Below are 25137 nucleotides of genomic sequence, written 5' to 3'. Positions count from 1 at the left end.
ATGAGGATCCGTGTAGATCCGCGTTTTACCTTCTTCCCTTAGAATGGTAAAAGGTATAGGCTGAATATATGAGAAACTGAGGAACCAACCAAACCTATTTTCTTAATAAAAGATCCGTTGTTGGCAAAGCCTCGCAGCCAGTACCACCCCATACACTGCCAACAGAGTAACTTATTAAACATCGAAACAAAATTTAAAAAAATTCTTCCAGTAGCACCTTAGAGACCAACTAAATTTGTCATTGGTGTGAGCTTTCGTGTGCATGCACATTTCTTCCAGACCAGTCCTCTCTTTCGAAAACGCATGTGCATTTCGAAATCCTCTGAGCAGCGCTTGTGACCCCAACCCCATGCTCAACCCATGGCTCGAATTACGGGTGGGGAGCAGAAGACTCAGCTCACAACGCTTTCCTCCCTCCCTTTAGCTCTAGTTTTCTGAATGCTACGCGAAGAAATGATCGGCATTAAAATCGGGACCCGAGGCTTTTGCATTTCTCCCCGCCTCCTATGATGACCCCTATCGGCCGCCCAGCAGGTGGATGGAAAGAGTTAGTTAGCCAAACACCGCAAGGGAGGGGAAAAGTGGCAGGACGGGTTTGGGAAACCCTGCTCGCCGATTGGTTGCGCCCGTTGCCTCTGCGCGCGCACGCTGAAGCACGCATGCACGCACGCACGCACGCACGCACAACACGGCCGTCACGCCGAAAAGCTACCCGGTCCCGGCCAGCGGCCATCGCTGGTGTGTCGGGATGACTCTCCCGGCTGGCTCTCCACTTGGAGGAGGCCGAGGAGGAAGAGGAGCAGCAGCCGCCGGCGACGCGGCGGCCTCTAAGGCCCGGCCCGCGCCCGCTCGGGTCCCGCTGAGGCGGCGGTGAGCGCGTCGCTCCCAGCCGACACTCTTCCTTCCCTCAGGTGAGTTCGGGGCGCTGCCGGCCCCTCCCCCCCTAACATACGGGCTTCTCCAGCGAGAGAGAGAACGAGGGTCGTCTGCCCTACCGAACAGAACCCACTTCGTCGTTGGGTTTACCGGTAGTTTTTACCTGAAACTCCAGGGAGGCAGGACCGTTGTCTAGAGGGAGTCCAGTCCGTGGGATGACTTCGAGAGATACAGCCGTCTCTCCTTTGAGATCCTTCTCGAAACTGGACTACAGGTGAAACTCGGAAAATTAGAATATAGTTGAAAAGAGGATTTATTTCAGTAATGCAACTTAAAAGGTGAAACCAATATATGAGATAGTTGCACGACATGCAAAGCAAGATATGTCAAGCCTTTATTTGTTGTAATTATTTGTCATTAGGTGGGTCAATTATAAATGGAATGTAATTAATGAAATGTAATAGCAAGGTTTATTTTTGTATTATTATAAGTATTTGTTTTATTACTGTGGAATTTACAAAAGAAAGCACTTGTAAAAATTAAAAGAAAAATAATAATAATTATTTACTGAAATAAGTGCACTTTTCGACAATACTCTAAATTTCCGAGTTTCACCTGTATTTCTTGTCTACTGAGAGAGTCACTCCCCCCCCCCTCCTGCAAGTGTGACTGTGTCACTCAACAGTTTCTCAAGGAGCTGAGATCCTTCGCCACCACAACTCCTTAGCTTGGTTAGTCATTTGAGTTCTTTAGGGAGCTGCTTCCTTGTTTAGTGGTGTTTGGGATTCACTTGAGAAGTCAGGAACTGCTCCTTTCTCCGTAACTGCTCATTGGCTTGGGGGGCGGGGCAGTTCCTGTCGCAACTGCTGCCTTTTTTGGTAGAGTCATAGGAACCTCCCTATCTTGGAGTAAGTTCTTTTATACCTAATAGGACTTAGAGTCAGTTTTCTATACTTTGATATAGTCTATGGAAGAAGCAGTGGGTTGGTGACATCAAGTGTGGTGTGTGTCTGTGTCTCATCAGAGCTGAAATACTGTACACTAATGGCCAAAATTGTGGAAACCTTTTGGAAAAAGTGTTTCCGAGGTTTGATGGCTCATAACACCACTTTTATTTTGAGGAATACCACAAAATTATATATAAATGAAAAGATATTTTAATGAAGAATGTAATGCAACAAGGTTTGTTCAATTATATGTATTCTATCAAAGGTTATAGCCAAATAACCAGAAAAAGGAGTGTTTAGAGCAGGGATCAGCAAACCTTTTCAGCAGGGGGCCGGTCCACTGTCCCTCAGACCTTGTGGGGGGCCAGACTATATTTTTGGGGGGGGGGAGAATGAATCCTATGCCCCACAAATAACCCAGAGATGCATTTTAAATAAAAGGACACATTCTACTCATGTAAAAACACGCTTATTCCCGGACCGTCCGTGGGCTGGATTTAGAAGGCGATTGGGCTGGATCTGGCCCCCAAGACGCAGTTTAGAGAGCCATGGTTTAGAGAGCCAATCAAGTATCAACTTGTTTTGACAATGATGGCTCATCACACCACTTTTTTCTGGAGTAACACCATAAAATTGTATATCAATGGAAAGATAATTTAATGAAGAATGCGTAAGTGTTCAAGTCTGGATGTGGAATTTTATCCATATACACCCATTTGGAAGTATTCTGCAAGAGAACACTTCATGTAAAACAACACAGCATTCTATTCAAGTAATGCACACATAGGCTTCTGAGTGATCTTCTCACTACCTTTGTGGAAGCATTTTAATGTAAAAATATTCCCCTGTAAATATAAATCAGCTTCTAGTGTGCCTTTTTCATTTGTGGATGGACGTGTTGTGCAACCAACCAATCTGTGCTTATAAAACTGTCAATATGTAGTAGGTATGTTTGAAGAACAGCTCCTAAAATTATGGATAACATTGTATCAGATTTTATTCATAAAACAGTAACTTTAAAGCAAGCAGAGCATCTTGCTGCAACGTACAACAGCATTGGGGGATCTATTTGTAATGATAGAATCAAAAGAATTAGTAATGCAGCAAACTGTTAATGCACTTTTCATTGTCCTAAAAGAGAACAGAATATTGAAATAAAATGTACTTTTTAAAGTACACAATGCTTCACAACCTGATCAGGTTATAAAGCATTTTGCACTTTTTAAAGCATATATTATTTCAATATTCTGTGCTCTTTTAGGACAAAGACAAATGCTTTGGGTTGCTTCAAACTTCCAGTATGGATAGCACTTCTGGATAGGCGCATATGCACATAAAAATGACAAATGCTCTTTGTGCCATGGAGCATCTTCTACAAGTTTAGGTTGGTATGCCAGCTATGATCCTACTTACAGCCTTTCTTCAGTGATCTGTGCCTGTTAACCTTTCATTCTGATTATTGCAGTGCATTGTTTTTGGGGCTGCATTTACAAACTGACTGGATATTTCAGTTGGTACAGAATATAGATGCAAGATAGATAATAGAACTGAGTATTGCACAAATACTATGCCAGTACTCTGTTATCTTCACTGGCTCCCAGTCCATTTCTGGGCCCAATTCAAAGTGCTGCTTTTGATCTGTAAGACCTTCCATAGCTTGGAAACTTTTCCCCACATCTTCCCACATGTAGCTACTTACCTCTTCATCTGAGGCCCTTAAGGATGTAAGAACAATCCTGCTGGATTAGGCAAATGGGCCATCTGGTCCAGCATCCTGTTCTCACAGTGGTCGGCTATGCTTTTGAGTAGCCCCAGAGCAGGACCTGTGTACAGCAGCACTCTTCCCACCAGTGATTCCCAGCAGTTCAGAGTTATGCCTCTTATCCTTCCCTGCCAAGTGAAGTTTAGGAGGTGGGTATGAATGAGCAGGCCTTTTCAGTGGTAGTACCAGGGTTGTGGAATGTCTTCCAAATAGAGCTGAGCCTGGCATTGTCTTTAATGTCTGTCCAGTGCCAGGCATACTCCTGTCCAGCTCTGTTGATTTGTTTTATTATCTTCTCCCCTTTCTCTTTTATTTGTTTTTGCACTTGTTTGGTGTTTTGCTGCTGTGTTATATCTTACTGAATTTTCATTATGTTGCTTTTTTAGATTTGTTCTTATTGTGGGAACTGCTTAGAGAACTTTTTGTGTGTAAATAAAGTAATTTTAATGTTGCTACTGTGGAAGAAGGTTACTGTATTTTCTCTTCCCTTAGCTTCACCAGTGGTTCAAAACAGTGTATGCACTTGAAGCTGCTTCAACCACTCATGAAACCTGGGGCACAAAAAACTTTTCCCATAGGTTAGCACAGCACATACACTTTTTAAAATAAAAGCCTTTAAGGTACAATTCCGATATAATTGAGTATTAGTAATTCCAGTATTTCTTTTAAAGAAGCAGTTGCCTATCCCAAGCCTTTGGGTGTTTTAATTACATGCCTAAAACACCATTGATGGTCAGTCAAAAGTAAAACTTGTTTTGCTAAATAGCTCCAGTTACACTAAGTGAGTAGGGAGCTTCTTGGTGTGCTGTTAAACTTGTTTAGTGACATTTGTGAGTCCTGAACAGTAACTTTCATTATTAAGATTCCTAATGCAATTAATAAAACTCAAGTGTTTGACTAGAGAGTTTTAGCTGCAGAAGTCATGGGCTCTAATCCAAAGTTGGATGTAGTGTAATAATATCTATGCCTGCTATGATGTGTTAAACTTTCCCCCTTTAAATAGCAGCTTCCTGGTACTGAATCAAAATCTGTTTCCAAAACTGTTAGAAGCAGCATTCCATGAAAGATGGGAGAGCTGCTGTTTACAACAGAAAGCTTAAAATGCTGCTGTACTCATCTAAGCTTATATACAAGTTTAATAGGCCTCATGGGATTAGGGCCATTGTGAGAAATCAGGCCCACTGAAATCAATGGGACTTAATTCCATGTAATTGTATCTAGAGTCTAGGCATAAAGGTGTGTACAGACATGTATAAACAGGAGTCAATGCAGTTTTTCTTCTTTATGAGGCTTCTCTTTGCCTTCTTAGACAAGACACATATTTACTTTCCAAATCAGGTGATGATTTCCACTGCCTTTTTGGCTATTCTGCTGTGCGTCATGTGGGGTTGTCCTGCTTTTAAAACTTTTAAAGCACCTTACAAGTTTTGTGACTATTTTAAACTGCTCTGATGCTGGAAGTGCTAGTCAGTCAGTTGTTATATGCACCCCCTCTTTTTTTCCAGCAGCCTGCACAACCCTTCACACCATAGCCCACCTTATGTCCTCTGACCCCTAACAGAGGTTGAGGGGTGCTTCTGGAGGGGGAAGATCAATTCCTTCCTGCAAGTTTTTCTCTGAATGCAATCGGCAGTCAACTTCTGCTGGAAACTAGCAGAACTAGTTTCTCCTGACTTTGAATATGCTGCACCCTGATCACTCTAATTATGCATGTCTGTATATAGTCGAGAAGAAAGAGAGAGATTGTGTGTGTGTGTGTGTGTGTGTGTGTGTGTGTTTTGATAATGTGAAGATTGCTAGCATTTTAGGATAGGTGGAGCTGTTTCCTTCAAAGTCAGGCAAATAAAAAGCAGTGAACAAATAATAGTGAATAATAGTACCCCACATTGAGGGCAGAAGGCAGACACTTTATTCTTCCTGCTCCAGCTATTTTTAACAGCAACCTGGGTAACTTTCCCTTGCAACTCAGGAAACATGTGTCCAGAAACCCACATGTCCCTGCTGGTCACATGCCACCTGGGACTCAGTGCATTTTGTGTCAGGCTCAGTGCATTTGACTGCCTTTGCCATCGTCCATGCAGGCACACTGCCTCTTTCCTCGTGGGATGGTCATTCACCTCAGGAGGAAAGATGCAACCCACCCTCCTGGGCAAAGTCCACAAGGCACAGGATGCAAAGCCACCCTATTTGCACCTTGCAGAGCGGGGCTGCCTGGCTGCCTTCGACCAGGAGGATGGGCTTCGTCTTTCCTCCTGGGGTGAATGACTACTCGAGGAGAAAAGATGCAGCCTACCATCCCAGATGAAGGCGGTAGCCAAGTAAGGCTGCCTCCGCCCGGAGCCTGCACCCAGCCTCTGGCTTGTGTGAGCTGGAGGTGAGGTGAGGGCTCCTTTAAACTTTATCATTGAGAAGTGGGCAGCCGTGCCCCCCTCAGTGGAAAAGGGTGACAGCCCGCACCAGTTGGAGCAGGAGTGGTACGGGGGCTATCCGCCTCGCCAGTGCAGCTTGTTTCTCCCTCTGCCAGTATGAGGCGCAGACCATGATGGTGGTTTCACTCAGTGGTATATCACTGATGAAACCACTGCCACTCCTGAGTCCCTCTGCCTCCAGCTTCCGGCTGCAGCGTATTTCTCCCTCAGCGCACTGGGCGCTGGAGGCAGAGGGATTCAGGAGTGGCAGCGGTTTCACCAGCGATATACCGCTAAGTAAAGCTGTCGTCATGGTCTGCCCCTCATAGTGGTGATGTGTCAATATATTGCCCAGGCCTACTAAGTTGCTCCTTCAGGGGAAGCGCAACCCCATCCAAAGCAGGCAATTGAACTAACTGTACCTATCTTTTGCAAAGATGAGGTTGGAGGGATGTAGGGTATGCCTTTCTCAGTGATGGCACTAATGTAGAACCTACTTTCTTGAGAGATTTGTCCGACTACCTCATCATCATTTTGGTGGGGCGGGGGCCACACATATATTTGCCTATTCTTAAAGGTGTTTTTTCTGGCTTGCTGTATAGCCTATAATGTTTTTAATTGCTGCTACTTAGCAACAGTTTTCTAGCTTTGGGTTTTTGCAGGGTTCTTAGCTTTTAATGTTTTCTCCTTACTGTTTTATGTAGCTTAATTGTCTTCTACACCACTTTGGGTAACCTTTGGGCAGAAAATGTAGCTTAAAAGTGCCTGAAGATAATAGTTGGCACTGAAATTACTGATGTAAAACTAATTTCTCTTTGCTTTTCTATAGCTATTTTAAAAGTATGCTGAAATGGGGCAGCGGTGATGTTTCAGCTACTAAATCTGGAGTAAGTACTTAGAAAAAAAAATCAACTTAACTTTGAATTTTATACACTGTACTTGATGATACATTTGTTCTAAACACCTTTACAAGGAACCTTTGTACTGATTATTGTAGATTCTTAAATATTAAATATTTATTTAGTATTCAGCATTGAAACTGCATTGGGCTACTTTTGTTTGTATATTTTAGTTTTTAAAAACTCACTCTTTCCAAGCAGGGGGCGGGATTAGATGTGGGGGCAGGGGCAGGCTTCCATTCATGTTTGGTTTATCTTTAAAGCAAGCTGAAATCCAGTTGACTGGCTGTTTGGGTGTAGGGACTGGGTTCAAACAACTGAATGTTGTGCTTTCAGCTTTAATAAAACAAAGTAAGGGCAACCCAGCACATTCTTTGTTTTCAAGACTCAAATTGTCTCAAGATAAATTGTACAAAATACCAAAACTTCTGTTTTAATACATTGACAGTGCAATCCTTTGCATGTCTGCTTAGAGTTGAGCTCCATTGAGTTAATGAGCTTACTTCCAAGTATGTATGCATATGATTGCAAGTTGAATCTAGGTCATGGGTGGGGAAACTTCTTCAGTCCAAGAGTCCAGAGTTGCATGCTTTTTTTTGGGGGGTGGAGCAACATTCATTCATTTATGAATCCCTTTCTACATGTGAATCAGGGCCACAAACATATAATAAAACAACTAAAAATAATTTCAAAAACAATAGAAAAAACCTTAAGATAGATTTAAAAACAGTATAACATGAACATCTATGGCAGAGACCTTTTCATCCAGCTGGAAAAGCTTGTAAAAAAATAAATAAAGTATTCAGTTGTTTCCAGAAAGTATAGGTAGTGGATGCCTGCAGTATCTTGGTAGGAATGCTGGTCATCATGGAGAACCCTGTGCCAAGTTGCTCAAGGGTGGGCACCAACTATTTTTGGAACTTAAAGAGAAACTGTCATGCAGAATGTAGTAATCAACTGCATGCGTAACCAATAAAGAAGTCTCTGAGACTCTGAAGTAAGTTGGTCTTGGGATGTATAGGGCCTTAGGTGTTAGTACCAAGATGTTGAACAGATGTCGCTCTTTTGTACTATGGGCTACATTCCAACCACACTAAAGCCAAGGTTTTTTAATCCCAATTTTATCTCCAACCAGGCAAGCAAAAGACACCATCACATTTCAATTACATTCAGCCCACTGGTTGGAGGTTCCCCATTCCTGGTCTGGGTAGAAGAATAGTGATCAATTCTAAAAACTGTTTCATTGGCTTTTGCTTCTGTGGAAGGGAAGCTCTGCCTTCACAAAGGCATTGAAGTGAATGGTGCAGTTCTTGCTGCAGGGAATTTCAGTGTGTGCTTCAAGTGTTCTTCAATAAATAGCTGTTGTGGCAATTTGCTTTAAATTATTTAAGAGTGTTATTCTGTATCTCTCTTCTTATACTGAAATATGGGAAATATTACATTCCAATAATGTATTGAAATTGTCTTGCCTGCATCATTTTGTTGTTGCAAACTTAACTCCTCTATCTCTAGGCTCATGGCCCACTTCAAGCGGCAAACATGTCAGTGACCGATTTGACAGAACAACTGGTCCAAAATGAACAGCTGGTAGCACAACTCAAAGAACTTGTCAGGGACAAGGATAATGAGTTATGCCTTAAAGAACAACAATTAAAGGTATTGTGTATGTACATAAAGTTTGCTTATTATATAGAAATGAAAATGAACTCAGTTGTCTCACAAGCAAGTTGCTATAAATATTAGCTAAAAGTTGCATTTCAAAATGGTGTCTCAACAGCGATGTTAATTAGCAGGTACAGTTTCCATCTAGTTTAAGTTTTGATAACTTGCCAGACTTGTTTGTCACTCAAAATGCAAATGTATTTCAAGTATGAACAGATGCTGTTAATAAACCCAGGGTTAAGATTATCCATTCCAAATTGCTAATGGTAACTGTAATGTATAACTCCACTTCAGGCCTTAAGCCACCTGTCTTGGCTCTGCCGTTCTTTCAGTGGAAAAACTGGCTTTGTATTTTGTTATTTTCATATATGTAGATATCTCTCTAATGCTTGTAAGTTATTTGTTTGGGCAGATTGCATTTTATCTAAAAAAATAAACTGTTAATAATCTTCAGGCACAAAAAGAAGCTTCTGAAGCCAAGATTTCCAAATTAAAGCTGCAAAACAAAGCCAAAGTGACATCCTTAACAGCACAATTAGAGGAACTCAAAAATCAATTATCAGGAGATGAAACCCAAGAAGGAAATTCTGAGCAAAAGAGAGTGAGTTCTATCCTTTAAAAAAATCAAATAGGCATTGGTAATGTCTTGGTTTGTTCTCTCATTTTCTGTTTTTTATAAACCTGGTTATAACAGGTTTATAAAACCATGTGTGCATATACATATTTGGGTAAGTGAGTTATCCCATGCATCTGTCCGGTGCTTGGTTTATTGCTTTTGCTGAAGTGGTTACTGCAAGTAGCTTCTTAAGATAAACAGTGACATATTTGCAGCCGTGGAAAGTTTGTGATGAAAACAGCAAGCAAAGCTCTAGCTGTGTGTACATGTTACTGGTTATCATCCAAGTCTTAACTGTGGAATCCTATTCATGCTCACTCAAAAGTTAGTCCCATTGTGTTCAGTTAGACTAAGGCTGCAATCCTAACCCCATTTTCCCAGGAGTAAGTCCCACTGAATTCAGTAAGACTTACTTCTGAATAGCCGTGCCTAGAGTTATTCCCTAATAAGTGTGTATGTGTTATGTCTAATGGGGAAAAATAACCCTCCTATAGTACCTCTGTTTTTGATAATAGCCCAAATAATTCTCCTTTTCTTTTATTTGAGGCTGCAAGTCGTGGAAAAATCTTGGTACTTAAAAAGAAAGTTGAGGAGCTAGAAGCAAAGAATGCCCAAAAAAATGAAGCGCTACAGAAAAAGGTAGTGGTTTGTTCAAGGTTGTAATGATTTTGTTTATCTTTGGTGATTGTATTATGTCTAAAAGCTGAGCAGCTATTTATTTATTTGTTTTTAAAAATTAGATTTCTATACTAGTGTTCATTTCAGGATTGCAGGGCAGTTTTGTGAAGCTAGCCCATATTCATTCAAACTGGCTGGTAATACATTTATTGGCTCTAAAATATTAAGAATTCCTGAAATTGATAATATTTAAATTCCAGAGAAGGAGTGGACTTTCCAGAAGTCATCCGTATCAGGCTTCCAGTTGAGAGCAAGGGTTTGGACCAGATGATCCTCAGCATCCCTTTCAACTCTTATGATTCTATAATTCTCTGCCCATTCAGCCCACAATATTACTAGCTATGGAATCAGTATTGATGATGTTGGTGTTTTTGAAGTAATACCAGTAGCAGAAATCCTTGTTAGTAACATTCCAGTACCACACAGAAATGATAGAAACAAATTTGCCCATCTTGGCCAACCTAGCTATTGAGTATTTTGTGAGTGGGGAAAGCTGAAAACAGGGAATGATACTTAGAGGAGAGAAAGTAATGGAAAACAAAGAAGATAAATGAAGCTGATTTTAGTGGGTAGATATCTAGTGTGACCAGCAACAACATTTCTGATTGTTTCTAGATTGATGAGTTGGATGCTGCACACCAGCGTGGTGCTGAAATGGATGCTATGCTTGCTGAGAAGCAAAAAAAATTAATGGAAAAAGAAGCCTTCATAATTGATTTACAGCTAGCCTGTGGATCAACTGATGCCAAAGAAGTACTAATCCAAAACAGTGAATTAAAGGTATATTTAAGCTGTGAACCTATATAAAAAGTGCCATCTTTCCCATTACCTAGGGTGTTCCTCTGCTGATGCGGCAACTTCTCACTATGCTGAGCATCATTCACGAAAGTATAAGCATCCAATTGCTACAAGTGTAAAGTAATTGCTGCTACTTATAAATACAGTGGAACCTCGGTTTATGAACACCTCGGTTTATGAATTTTCGGTTTATGAACACCGTGGACCCATCTGGAACGGATTAATTCATTTTCCATTACTTTCAATGGGAAAGTTCGCTTCAGTTTATGAACGCTTCAGTTTATGAACAGACTTCCGGAACCAATTACACCCATGCTTCAGTTTATGAACGCTTCAGTTTATGTACTCCGCAGACCCATCTGGAACGGATTAATCCACTTTCCATTACTTTCAATGGGAAAGTTCGCTTCAGTTTATGAACGCTTCAGTTTAAGTACCCCGCGGACCATCTCGAACGGATTAATCCACTTTCCATTACTTTCAATGGGAAATTTCGCTTCAGTTTATGAACGCTTCAGTTTATGAACAGACTTCCGGAACCAATTGTGTTCATAAACCGAGGTACCACTGTACTTGTTTGTCCATGTTGTTAATCTGATCTGGATAATTCTCATCCTGGTCCTCTAACTGTCATTTCTTGTGAACTTCAAAGAACCAACTATCCACAAAGGAGGCTTCATTGCAGAGTATGAAACTTATGGTTCAGAATCTTATCAAGAAAATTGAAGACAATGAACAAAGATGCAGCTGCCTCCTGGAACAAAATGAAAACCTTAAAAGCATTCAGATTAAAGAGAGGGAGCATTTCCAGGAAAGAGAAGCAATGTATACACAAAATGTAAGCATGCCTTTGGCAAAAACAGTTAATTCTTCGATGTTTGGGATTTGACTCCTGATTATAGGGAAAGTATTGCAAAATTTTCATATACTGCTTTCTGTGTTTGAAGCAGACAACACGCATGTGACACCAAAAGAGCTTGCATGCTTTGTGTTGGTTGTGGCTAGAACGGTAATTACACAAAATTAGAAAACTTCTATAGCATTGTCCATGGATTGTTGATACCGTCAGCCAAGGGTGTGGAAACTGGATCCACCAGATCCTTCTCCTCTCACTCCCTGCGGGCCTATTTTTGACAGGTGGGTTGGGTTGCCCACCTGTCAATCACTTGACAAATACAAAACACTTGTAAACAGACTTCAGAGGGGTTTTAGGTGTTGATAAGCTTATCGGTGCTGAGGACTGCAAAGGCTGCACTAGTGAATTTCTGATGGGGAACTTCCTAGAGCAGTTGATCCCTGTGGGACTCCCTGTCAGCACCAGTCAGCTGATCTGTACTGAGGGGAGGCCTGCTTGCCAAGGAAGAATTAGGAGCACACTTCAAGTTCCTGATTGTTCCCTGGTGGCCGCTTCTTTACCTGCTCACACCTGATGACAGAATGCTGTCAGATGTAGTGCAGGTTGGAATGGGTTGGTGAAAATGGCTTTGGGGGCCAAAGTAGGACCCCTGTTGGGACTAATTAGGTGTGCTGGTTGGAGATGCCCTGATGCTGTAGTAATGTTTGGAAGGCAGCTGTATCTGAGAAGCTTTACCTGTGAGATATGTAGGTTCAAAAGTATAATAAATCCAGAATAATATTTTGCTATGTGGAATGAGTTAATTTTTCACACTATGAAAAATAGACTGCCCCTTAAAAAATCATTTAAATTTGGGAAGATTAATAGTGGGCAAAGTCACTAATTCACATTCGTAAGATTGGTGTTGACATATAGACTGGTGTCATAAGCACTATAATTTCTAAGTTCTTGGTGCTGGAAAATGGGAAAGGATCTTCTGTTGACTTTGTAACTTTAAAAAAGTGATGACATTTTGTTGTTGAGCTGTTTGCTATTTATCGTTTTGTATTCTAAAGTTTCTTAATGAAAAAGAAAAGGAAAAGCTGAAGGAGCCTTGAAGAAACTTGGTTAGTGAACATAATGGAAATCAAGAATATTTTTTGAATTATGTTAAATGATACTAATGTGGGATTCTGAAAAGCCCCTTTTTAGACACAGAGTGATGGTTTTTTGCACAATATTTGTGCCGTTGTTTCTCAGTTCCTGCAGCAGAAAGAATCTATATGTCGTTCTTCAATGTAGGATTTCAAGGCGTTTCCTGAGCTAACTTGCTTTAATCCAAAATTGTTCAAATCTTAGGGGAATATTAGTAGTCACCTAATGGTAAAGTTGAAAATTCAAGCTTTAATGATGTTGTTATGTATACAGTGGTACCTTGGTTTCTGAACAGCTTGGCTCCCAAACAAATAGTGAGTGTTCCGGTTTGCAAACATTTTTTGGAAGCTGAATGTCCATTTCAGCTGCCAGCATTGTTTCCAGGGCCAATCAGCCAATCAGAAGCCGCACCTTGGTTTGCAAACTTTTTGGAAGTCAAATGGACTTCCAGAACGGATTGAGTTCAGGAATCAAGGTACCACTGTAGATCTGTTTTATAGAAACTTTTTTTTCTGCTTTTAAGATCCACGTGTTTCAGAATATGATCTTGGAAAAGGAAAAAGAGCTCATGGGAGTGGCCCAGAAACATGAGCAGGAACTCTTTAAGCTGGTTGCCAAATCAGATGCTAGTGCTGATCTAGAACAGGTAGGTGAAAAGGTACTTTAGTCGACAGCCTAGAATAGAATAATAATTAATGTGTCATTTTGTACCTATAGTCACTACACTCAGGATTTGCATAACCTCTCAGTTAAATCAACAGCCATGGAGTCATTTCTTTCTCCGGAGAGCAGAGCAGAAGAACACATCCTATTTCTCTTATTCAGGCAAACAAAACCAGTCCAGTATATGCCTCCTTTCATCTTTCTGTTTTCTTTTCCCATCCTTTCTAACCAGCCTTGGGCTCTGTCTTGGGACATTCTCTGATATTTCTCCTGCAGTCACTAAGCCCTCACTGTAGGTACCAATAACCTGTTTAGTTTGTTTAAAACTCCACTGTTGTTACTTGTTGTTCAATAAACAGAGTGAAACAAAATTGATAGTGGTATAGGGAGAATTGTAGAGGACTTGGTGGGAAATGTAGAGATACCTTTTCATAGTTTTAGGGATTGAGTTTCTCCGCCTTTGATACCCTCAAGAACTGTTGGTGTTTATAGTTAATACTTCTGAAATAGATGAATCCTATAACTCCATACATCCTACAAAAGTGAAATTTAGTTTTATTAAGTGGATAGAGTTGGCAGGGATGCAAGTAGACAGTTTTTGAGAAACTCTCTGTTTTCTTCCATTCCATAAAATAAAATATTTTCATCTGCGACAGCTACTGAAAGCCTTGAAACAGAAGCTACATGAAAAAGAAGAGGTTTTGCAAGGAAGGACACAGGTGATATTCATGTTGCAAAAAGAACTGGATGGAAAAGACAAGCAGCTAAAAGTAAGGAACAGGGGACAAGGATTGAAAAGTTACAAGCAATTTTCTTGCCAACCTTATTTAGACTAATAGAAAATATAGTACTTGCATGCATTTGACTATATTCATGGGTATCTTTAGTAGTAGTAGTAATAGTAGTAGTAGTATTGATTATACTTAGGAGACCTGTTGGGTGACAAACAACATAGAAGTTGAAAATAAATAAATGTTATAAACAAGAAGAAAATCACAAGGAAGAGACAACACATAATTTAAAAATCACCTTTGCCAAAGAAAAAATGCAGTGGTTATACTTTTTCATTATTTTAATTATTTCACATTGGATATGGTTCCTGCTTGAATGTTGAGATAAAAAAAAACCCTAAGCAAATAGTCAAGCAATTATATATCTGACATAATGTTTGGAAGAGCAGCTTAGTCTCATGTGAGTTGCTTGCTGTTTCTTCCAGAACATTTTTGCAGACAGCAGATTTAATCTGATCCTCTCTTCAAGGAAACTTCAGGGCAGGTTATACAATCTGTAGCGAAATCCACAATCCATTCCAGGCATTTGCAGAGTTTGTGCATTATCTCAGGCCTCTGGTACAGTGAATGGAAGGTGGTGTCTCCTCTCCAAATTAGAAGCATGTAGCCTGTGGGCATGGAGCTTCCTGCACTGGGAGTTTCTAGTTATTTGTGGACTGGAACATGCTGCAGAGGGACCAGGGCCTTCCATTCAAGAAAGGATTCCCCATCAGTCAGCAGCTGGAATTAGGGTCTGAATGCCTGCTAAAATGAAGTGTGGTGGCGTCTCTAAATGCTACTCTTACTTCAGAAAATAGGATTTGGGTACTTTTATGGCAGATGTAGTTTTAGACATATTTGAGATACACAGAAAAGTGGGTATGTATGCACAATAAATGCATTTCCCAAATTATAAAAAGAGAATTGTGTTTCTGTTTAAAATATTGTTGTTTTTAAATCCAGGAAATTAATGAATACCTGAATCACCTTCAGTTAGAGAAAAACAACCTCCAGTCCAAACTAGATGCTGAAAAGCATATAATGCGAGCCCAGCTGAGAGACATGATGGAGAAACATGAGATTGAACTGCGAAAAGTCAGAGAGAAATATGATGCTGACATGCAGGAGATCCGAGAGAAGCATGAAACAGAGCTGCATGAGAAAGACCAAACCCTGATTCAGCTTCAGATGCAATTGGAACAATTAAGTTCCAGTGACAAAAGTAATTTGGATGTTGTAATGAAACAAACATTGGAAAACCTAGAAGGTAAACTACAATAGCTCTTACAATTACTTACAATTACAATGCTTTGAATTCATACTAAGTCTTCTGATCACACGCTCATCCTGTGTAGCATAGACCAGTGGCTGGGGGAAGGATACAGCCCTGAGGCTTGCTCCTTTGTACTGCAATGTATCTAATCTATCATAGTGATATGGGAGCTCACAGCCACTTTGCTCCTCCCTGGTTCTTTTTTCTGCTGCACTGTGCTGTGCTAAGACAAGGTTTGGCTTAGTGTGTCATCTGAACTGGGGCTCATGGTTAAACTCTCTACTCACTAACCATGAGCTGTAGCCAGAAACAAACCCACATGTTCATGCTGCCTTGCAAAGCCATAGTTCATCTTACTGGGCTGTGCAAACCTGGTCAGTGTAAAGCAACTCTTAGTAATTCTGAAATTATTGATTGCTTTTTTTAAAACTTGTATTGTTGATATTTAAATAATCCTGGCTAAACCTATATAATCCTGGCTAAATCAGTATCACATTTTTATAGTGATGGTTTTGCAATAACTCTGAATAATAACTGAGATTTTTGTTCGTTTAAGCTCGAGTGAAACTAAAATCAGAAGAGGCCAGCAAATCTGAAGCTAAGTTCCTCAAGATGAAAGCTTTGTACAAATCCAGAATTACAAAGCTTGAAGATGAGCTTAAAAATGTATGTAAAACCTCAAAACAAATGTGCCAGAGTGTCAAGAAAAATATATACATTTCTCCTTAAGTATACCAAAATATGTTATTAGTTGAACAATTAGTGTATTACAGTATTGGGTCATTTGGCTACTAGCTAATTATATCACTGTGTTTATAGAAAAATTGATACTTCTGATTGATACAGATGTTGCAGAGATGTTATTAGAAGAGTCTGAGATTCAATTTAAGGTTTTGTTTAAACATACCTATGTATTGGGAAAAAATTAACAAAGAAACCAACATTTTTTGGGATAGGCTACATCAACAAATAAGAGTGTAACTGCCTTGCATGACCGGATTTCAGAACTGGAACAGGAAAAGGAAGAGCTGCAGTCTACACTACAGGCTTTTTCTGAACTTAAAGCTCAGAATGGTAAGAAGTGACAAAATATCTCTGTCTTTCTGATAATGTTGAACAGGTGTCTCTTAAGATAATGTCAGAAGATAGTGTTTAGAGTTTCAGTTTTTTCCCCTCCACTTACTAAATTGCAAACAATAATTAGCATTACAAGTAAGCAAAGAAAGATCCACAAGATATATGGAACTGGATGTTAAATCATTGTCAGCCTGGTATGCAGGTTTATTGTGTGAAAGATAACCAGTTGGGCTTCCTGGCTCAATTTTACTTCTTCTTTGGTATTTATATATTGTGGGATCAAAACCATGTTTTCATGGATGTAAGCATTATCACACTGAGATTATTTACTAGGATACAGAGAAATTATTTGGACATATTTTTCAATACTGCACTGCTTTGTCTGTAGAAATCAATCTTACACTAAATATTTCTGTGATTGTATCTTGAATATAATTTTTTTCATCTAAATATTTTTCCCAGTAAATAATTTTCTTTAATAATAATTGTCTTTACAGAACAATTGCTGGATAAGCTGGAAGTCTACGAACAACAGCAGCAAAAATTGCAAGCAGACCTTGAACAAGTTACGAAGAGGGCAGCTTCGCAGGTCTGCTACTGTTGGGGTGTACTGAATTTAGTTGAATTGCTATTAGTAGAAATAGTGAAGTACAGTAATGTAGAGAACTAAAAACTGTTTAAAATGCTGTACCAAAAATCTGGTGAATCATTAGCATAGGCTTCTGTATTGTTATGTTAACCATATTGGTTTGTTCTGCCTATTGTATCAAAAGAAAGCCTGTTGCTGTTTCTTATTCCAACCTATGTTATAGCCTGTGAATAGGCCAGTCTTTCCACTTTTCTGTGCTGGTCAGGCCTGATTCCAAGGATGGTCTCAATTAGCCTTCATTCTCCCACCCCTATGCTTTCGCTCCCACTGGACAAAAATAGGCCCCAATCAAAGGGCATGGAGCCCACCTTCCCAATGCAATTTTAAAATTTCAGTTTTTATTTCCACCCTAAACTGAGGCTCTTTTATACACCCCCCCCCCCCGGTGACCACTGCTGCCGCCCGCTCTTAACGGCGCGGCGCGGCTGCCCACTTCCGGGTCGCCGGAGTGTCGGCAATAGCTTGTGTGCATGCGCAAGTGTCATTTCCGGCGCATTCAGGGCCGGAGGAGGCCCATGCACATAAGCTATTTCCGGTGTTCTGGCTACTCGGAAGTGCGCCGGAAATCGCGTGTGCACACTCATATGGGCGCACGCTCTCGTGCGCTCCAGCCTGCTCCAGCCCGCAGCACAATCGGCGCTGGCGGCACCGTCCCTCAGCAAGGTAAGTTTGGGGACCCCTGACTTACACTCACAGGACCATAGAATTGTATTTTATTGATCGGTTAGGTTTGTGTGAAAGAAAACTTGATTTATATGGAGTTTCTGAAGGTCAGGTTATTCAGCTCCTCATATTTCTTGAATTGGTTGTATTATTTCCATATCCTGTCTTCACTTGCTGCAGGCTAGTGAATCTGATAGTGTGGATGAGCTGCAGACTCAGCTTTTGGAATGGCAAGAAATTGTAACTGAGTCTGAAGATGCACACAATCAAATCAGAGAGGAGAAATCTGCTATGGCTCTAAGAATGTCACAAATTGAAGAAGAGAGAGAAGGTGATTTTGATTTGACTTTAGGTCATTTTGTTAGGTTGGCAAACATTGAAAGCAAATTGACAGTGTCACACACTGCCTCCTAGTAAGTGACAGTGACTGTGCTGTCAGGAGGCAGTGAGTCAGTGGTATCTGTGACGGCTGCTGCTGTTGTCCAGTATATTGAACTAGCCTGATCCAAAGAGTTAGATTTAGCTCCAGAATTGCCTACTACTGCAGCTAAGGTTTTTTTTATTGTAATTTTATTGTATTTTTATTTTGTATTATTACTATTCTGTTCACTGATTTGGGCTAAAAGTGGTATATAAATAAGCCATAATTTAAATATAAATAAATAAAATCTATGAAATGTTGTAAATGGGGCAAAGTTATTCAGTCTGCTTGCAGTGCCATCAAAAAGTAGTGAAATTAGACTAAATTTTTGCAAGAGTGCAGGAAGTTCAGAATAACTTCAACTTTTGGGTCCAACTGTAAAGGGTTCTTTTGGCAATCTATGACAGCCTTGCTCTGAATAAGTCCATTGTTTGATCCAGCTGTACTATGCAGATTCTGGAAAAGGAGCACTGCAACAGGGATACTGTCATCCAGTCTCATGATCAGGCTGTAGGATTTAATCTGGTTTTAGAACTATAAAGGGGGAATAGCCTTTGAATTTCCACAATTGCACATAATTCTTTATCTGTGGGCACCGGACAACTCTTGATAATGGAGCAGAGAGTTGCCCAACAAAATTCACGAGTCCTAGAGCTTCTTATTACAGTACATGTTTCTGTTAACTAGGCAGACGTATAAAGGATGTAAAAGGACCTAATCAAAGTGACACTTGCCACTTTCAGCAACAAGTAACTTTACAATTCTCATGAAGTATCTTTTTAAATATTAATTAATATAAAACTAACAAGAACAATCTATGCAAGGACAAATCTTAGCATTCATAGGAACGCTGTAAACCCAGAATTGTACAAAGACTCATGATTGTCGTATTTCTGAATGCCTTACCTTGGGCATTAGTTAAATTAGCTATTAGTTGTGTATTTTTTCCTTTCATGCCTATTAGTTGGACCTGAAAGCCCCAAATAGATACTGTTTCTATTTTTTATGGGAATACCATAAAGGTCTAGTGGCTAGTATGCATACAAAAAATTCCTTCAGTAGCACCTTAAAGACCAACTAAGTTTTTATTTTGGTATGAGCTTTCGTGTGCATGCACACTTCTTCAGATTTTGCAGCCACAACAGCTTATGGTGTACTGTTGCTGATTTTCCTCTGTAAAGTCTTTCGTGGGAAATCTTCTGAAGAAGTGTGCATGCACACGAAAGCTCATACCAAAATAAAAACTTAGTTGGTCTTTAAGGTGCTACTGAAGGAATTTTTTTTATTTTACTTCGATCCAGACCAACACGGCTACCTACCTGTAACTAGTATGCATACAGTATGTGCTGGACCTTTGGCCATTACATTCTGAATGTAGATGCAATACCAAATTAAGGGAGCTTGGGGGCTCAAATATTTTGTTATGTTTAAGCCCTTATCCATTAATATTGTCAAATGTTGATCTCTTTGTGTGCCGGATCAGTATTTAATTTTGCATTTCCCCCCCTGGGTTAAGCATGATGTTTCTGTTTTGTTTCCCTCCCCCTCTTTGCGGTTAAACCTGAGGTGTCCCTTCCCCCTCCACTCCTAACCTACACTGCGATTTGGTCAGCCACTGAGAACATAGTTTCCCATCAGTTTTGTGCATGCAGGATTTTGCAGCCACAACAGCTTATGGTGTACTGTTGCTGATTTTCCTCTGTAAAGTCTTTCGTGGGAAATCTTCAATAGTGTGATATAACAGTTGTTTGTGGTGGCATGTGTCCCTCCCCCCTTTTTATTAGCATAAGTAACAAATGCCATTTTAAACTCTATTTTCTTCTCCTTTGCAATGCTTGTTCCTTCATTTATGTTAACAGAATCATCTTCATTCTTCGTACTAATAGCTGACTCCATATTTACCAAGCAAATTGCACAATTTATAATAAGTCATACTTTCAGTATTTAAAAGTATGCCTGTAGGGGTTTTTAATTAACATTTTTTGGGGCCAGAAATATGGATAGATACTACACTAAATATTTCAAAAGAATATTCAAATGGTAAATGCAGCACTCATATTTTTTTTAATTAACAAATCAAGCTTCCATTTGAAGACGTAGCCCTGTAATGATGTTACTAGTATGGGCCACTGCAAAGCATCATGAACAGGACTTACATAGGTGCAAATGTCACTGCTCTCAAGGCATTAGAACACAATCCCATGAAAGTTTAAGTATTCTTTCAGTCAGGGAGTTTTAAGGCTAGAAACAGATGGTCAGTTTTCCCCACCCCAGTAATGTTGATCATGGTTTAAAGCAGGCATCCCCAACCTTTGGCCCTCCAGATGTTTTGGACTGCAATTCCCATTGTCACTGACCTCTAGTCCTGTTAGCTAGGGATCATGGGAGTTGTAGGCCAAAGCATCTGGAGGGCCAAAGGTTGGGGATGCCTGGTTTAAAGAGTGATACCTTCTTGCTATATGTGCAGTTTTCTCACCACTCTTGCTTCTGGTAAAGGATGTTTGGTAGACATCTTATTATTTCCAACACCTGTCTAACTAGAGCTAACAGTGGGAGAAAAGAAATGTGTGTATACCAGAAGAACCAGAGCTTTTCTAAAAATCACATTCAAGTGGTTTGAAAACCTTTATATCTCCAGCCTAGCTTAGATTTCTTAGTGAAATCAAAAGTTCTGATTTTTTGTGAGATCATGCTCAAAGTTTGTAACAGCGTGGCACTGCTAGACATGCAAGTATTGTCTGCTTCATCTGTTTGTAGCCCTAAGTCTGATGTTATAACTTGAAAAAAAATCTGAAAAAATCAGGTGCCCCCCCAAGCTGTAGAGCTTGACTAATAGTAACAAATACTTCCAAATTTTGAGCAATTTGTAATGAGATTCTTTCATTGGTCCCTAGCTCTTGTTGGTTGGTGTTTTGACTTGCAGGTGCTGAAACTTCATTATAACTGATGTTTATTGACAAATAACTAAAATGTATATAGTTGTATTGGAAAGTTCGCATAGTGTCTAAGTTGGAAAGCATATTAGTATCAAACATCGAAAGTAAACTGCCCTGTTATAGCTCTACCTGCCGTAATCAGCAGTGGAAGCTATACAGTATTCAACTCTGCGTTGTACCGGTATCACATTTGTATCACACATTGTATCAGACCGTTCCATAGCTACCTGGGTGCTCTGAGACACACAGAGAATTTCCATGACTCCTCTAAAGTGCCTAGTTCAAACAGAGAGCCCATCTACCTGTGTGAGATTGGCCTTTCTGCTTCCACTACTTCATGCTACGGCCTGCACCATTTCCCAACTCTAATGAGTGTCTTTAAAGAGGAGTAGAGATGCTTTATTGATGAGGAATGGGTTGGGGAAACCCTGTTGCATGAGCAGAACTCTGGGTTTCTTTAGAGCCAAGCTCAAGAGTGAAGGATTCCTGGGTATTTTGATTCTTGCTTTTTTATTCTTCTGTGTGGGCCATCTTGAGCTGTGAGAAACCTACATATACATATGTTAATTTACTATATATCCCCTTCAGTAATGGGGGCTGAGCATACATCCAAGGAATACAGAAATTTCAGCACTAGCAAGTCAAACAGACTACATAAGAATGAATGAAACTACTGGTTGTGAAAAATGAGCCTGACAGTGCCATTAAAGTTAATTTGCACACATGGGACTCCCAGTGTGCACAAGAGAGAGGTAGACAGATTCTGGCAGGAGTGCTTGGTGAGGAGGGCCGTAGTTATGCACAGACTTTCTGCCAGTGGAGTTGCTGTCGCTTACCTAGAGGAGAAGGGCTGAGGTGATTGGGGAGTGATGCTCAGCCAATCCTATGCTCCAGCCAGTGCAGCCACATAGTACCAACCTCCTTGCTGCCCTGCTACTCTGCCTCTTAGTAAGTGGCAGTGACTGTGCTGTCAGGAGGCATGGGGCACAACTCTGACCCTCCTCACTGACTACTCTGGGTGTCTAGAAATTGAAAATATTTAACATTTGGAGCCAAGTTTATTGGCATTCTTTTAGTACCAGCCATTATTTTCTAGTTCTATTCTTTGAAATGCCTGAGAAAATAAATGTGGAGTTTTAATTGACAAATTGTGACAGAGGCTGTGTTGCAGTTTCTCAGGAACCTAATTTAATTCTGGGCCATGGGACATTTCTCATACTACACAACAAATAGAGAACAACCAGCCCATGCCCCTGATGAGTGTACCTCCATATAACTAAAAACATGCTGCACATCTGAAAAGACTTGATTAGCCTCCGATCAACATACGGAAAGTAGACCAAATTGCTTTATTCCTATACAGATTCTTGTACAGTTTATTAAATCTAGCCTGGGACACAGTTTGTACCAAATTTACTCAGCTGTTAATTTATTATTTATTATTGAATAAAAATACTAATTTGCTATAGATGATTAGTTGCAATTGAGTCCTTGTTTTAGCAATGGATAAAGTATGGAGCCAACTTTTGTCTTCATTTCTTTATGCTGACTTTTGTCTGCTTTATATGAAACATCTATCACATACATGTGCTGCGTTGATCATGCAAAACAGATGGGAATGTCCTTAAAATAAAATAAAAATAATCTTTCACAATAGATTTCATTAATTTTAGCTACTGTATTCTGAAATTATTGTGTGCTATTGACAAATTAATCAATATGGCTTGATGCCAGTTTGCAGTGTATGATGCAGACTTGTGACTTCCTCATATTACCTGGAACGAGAGCTTTCTTTAATATTAATGTATAAGCAAGGCTTGCTTCATTTTCATAAAGTGAAAGCATAGCTGAATATTACATGCTTAGGTGATGCATTTTATCACCTATCAACTGTATCTGAACTCTGAAAACCTGTAGGCCTAATTTGGTTATATAAGTGGCTGCCGGTATCCATATACAAATTATTTTTCTTTGGGTGGGGAAATTGCCTTTGAGATTTTTATCCTCTATGGCTTCTATTAAAAAGAATAGCATTCAAATTGTACCCATGTGCTGTGTAGAGAGGGAAATCACAAGGTGAATGATGATATGGAGTGTGTCTATTCCTGCCAATCCTTCATAAGCCTCTGTCTGTATCACTGATCCCCTTTTGTGAATGTGTACAGTATGTTTGTCTGATGTATGATTGCTTTCTTGTGGCACAAAACTGATTGAGGATGACTGGTTCTTTCCTGGCTGCTCTGATCCAGCCATAGTCTCAGGGCAGCAGGAGTTGGAGGAGGAACTGGCCGCAGGTCAAGGGATTGGAAGAATGCAGCCAGAGGGAAGGATGACTGCCCAGTCGAGCAGGAAACTCCAGGTAAGGTTGTTTGCATTTTTGTATGTATATTTATTTGATGGTGTAATCAGTAGAAAGACTTTTCCTATTGTGCTCCAAGCATATGTGATTTCTTAATATGTAGCGTGGGAGATTGAAAATGGATATGGTGACTTTGGTACTGGTTCTATTGAAACATTGCCTTCTTTAATCTATTGTTGAAACTCTCCTTAGTGTGGTGTTGGCCATGGATGTTACAATGTACATTTGACAGGTTGTTAATTTCAGTTTTCTCTCTCACCCTCGCCCCCTGCATGTAGGATGACTATGGCTTTGATGGAAAACATTGCTATGAAGAGCTGAATATCACCATGGATAGTACAGATTCAGCTGAAGGAGAGAACATGGGAGGTTGGTGGCCAGAGTACACTTCCCCTAGTGCAGGTGTGACAACCACTAGACAGTTTATTAAAGCATGCACAGCGTCTGTTTTGTCCCATTTTTGTTTTTCAAATTCAACTAACAAACCATGTTGTGTTGTGTTTGTATCTAAGTTGAATTATTATTATTTTTGGTTTGCTTTTTTGTTTCATTTTGAAGCATGTGCGTGCTGGATGAACTGTCTAGTTTTGGTTCAAAACTAGAACTCAAATTGTGGTTTAATACCTTGAGCTCTCACTTGTGAATAAAGATTTTTGTCATTAATGGTAAGAGTTCTTTCTTTCTTTCTTTCTTTCTTTCTTTCTTTCTTTCTTTCTTTCTTTCTTTCTTTCTTTCAGTTCTAGTTCTTTTGTTCTTATGAAAATGCTTCTACTCTTGTAGTCCACTTGTAGTCTTTGTTTCCCAATTCTGTTTCATGTTCCAGTTCAGGGGTCAGCAAACTTTTTTTGGAGGGGGCCGGTTCACCATCCTCCAGACCTTGTGGCGGGCCAGACAGTGCGCGCGCAGCGGAAGGGGTTTCTCTTTCTCCCCCTCTCTCCCCAGCCCTCCCCCTGCCTACCTATGGTGCTTCCGGCGCAAGGGCAGGCTGGCTCCAGAGAGGTGCTGTGCTGCACTCTGTCAACCGCGGCTCCTGTGCTGCCCTTGCTTTTGGGCCGCTCATCCCTCTGCCACCGCCAGCCTCTGCCACTCGCAAGGGCAGGCACAGGAGCCATGGTTGGCAGAGTGCAGCACAGCGCATTTCTGAAGCCAGCCAGCCCTTTCGGAGAGGTGCTGCGCTGCGCTCTGCCAATCGTGGCTCCTTTGCCTGCCTTTGCAAGCAGCAGAGGCTGGCGGCGGCGGTGGCGGTGGGACGAGTGGCCCAAAAGGGCTGGCTGGCTCCGGAGAGGCGCTGCCCAAAATGGCGCTCAGCCAGCTCAGCCCAGCCCCCTTCCTCCTCTACGCAGGGCGGGAAGAAGCCAGGAGGAGGCGCAGCGGTGTGTGAGAGGGAGAGTGGGGAAATGGCGCCCCCCTAAAATGGCGCAGGAAAAAAATTAACAAAAAAAATTAACAAAAAAATTTAACAAATAGAATCCATACAATCCACGGACCGTCTGTGGGCTGGATCCTGAGGGCAGTTGGGCTGGATCCGGCCCTCGGGCAGTAGTTTGCCGACCCCTGTTCCAGTTCTTAAGATTGCTATATTTGTATCTCAATGACAGTTACGTTGAACAACCTGTACATTTTAGATGCTCATAATGAAGCAAACTTTCATAAATTAGGGTTGTTCTGCCAAGATCTACTAAAGTTATGT

General features: G+C 40.6%; 1 protein-coding gene across 11 annotated transcripts in view; it reads left to right on the top strand.

The window, feature by feature from the left end:
- Nucleotides 1-637: 637 nt before the first annotated feature.
- The window catches only part of LOC118085760 (uncharacterized), a 49951-nt gene continuing 25451 nt past the window's right edge, over nucleotides 638-25137 (top strand). For 4 of the 11 annotated variants that reach the window (XM_035116750.3, XM_035116778.3, XM_035116825.3 and 1 more), the window contains exons 1-16: nucleotides 638-911; nucleotides 6823-6880; nucleotides 8405-8548; nucleotides 9009-9155; nucleotides 9717-9809; nucleotides 10464-10628; nucleotides 11299-11484; nucleotides 13160-13282; nucleotides 13956-14069; nucleotides 15033-15336; nucleotides 15899-16008; nucleotides 16299-16416; nucleotides 16917-17008; nucleotides 17912-18063; nucleotides 23294-23447; nucleotides 23726-23849. In XM_035116750.3, the coding sequence (XP_034972641.3) occupies nucleotides 6836-6880; nucleotides 8405-8548; nucleotides 9009-9155; nucleotides 9717-9809; nucleotides 10464-10628; nucleotides 11299-11484; nucleotides 13160-13282; nucleotides 13956-14069; nucleotides 15033-15336; nucleotides 15899-16008; nucleotides 16299-16416; nucleotides 16917-17008; nucleotides 17912-18063; nucleotides 23294-23447; nucleotides 23726-23849 (2071 nt within the window). In that variant the 5' untranslated portion in view covers nucleotides 638-911; nucleotides 6823-6835. Of the gene's footprint in view, nucleotides 912-6822; nucleotides 6881-8404; nucleotides 8549-9008; nucleotides 9156-9716; nucleotides 9810-10463; nucleotides 10629-11298; nucleotides 11485-13159; nucleotides 13283-13955; nucleotides 14070-15032; nucleotides 15337-15898; nucleotides 16009-16298; nucleotides 16417-16916; nucleotides 17009-17911; nucleotides 18064-23292; nucleotides 23448-23725; nucleotides 23850-25137 lie in introns of all 11 variants that reach the window. The other 7 variants (XM_035116789.3, XM_088668547.1, XM_035116769.3 and 4 more) reach the window with 4 other exon arrangements.

Source organism: Zootoca vivipara, chromosome 1 (genome assembly GCF_965207765.1).
Source record: "Zootoca vivipara chromosome 1, rZooViv2.hap1.1, whole genome shotgun sequence".
Taxonomy (NCBI): Eukaryota; Metazoa; Chordata; class Lepidosauria; order Squamata; family Lacertidae; genus Zootoca; species Zootoca vivipara.
This window is presented reverse-complemented; position numbering and strand designations above follow the sequence as displayed.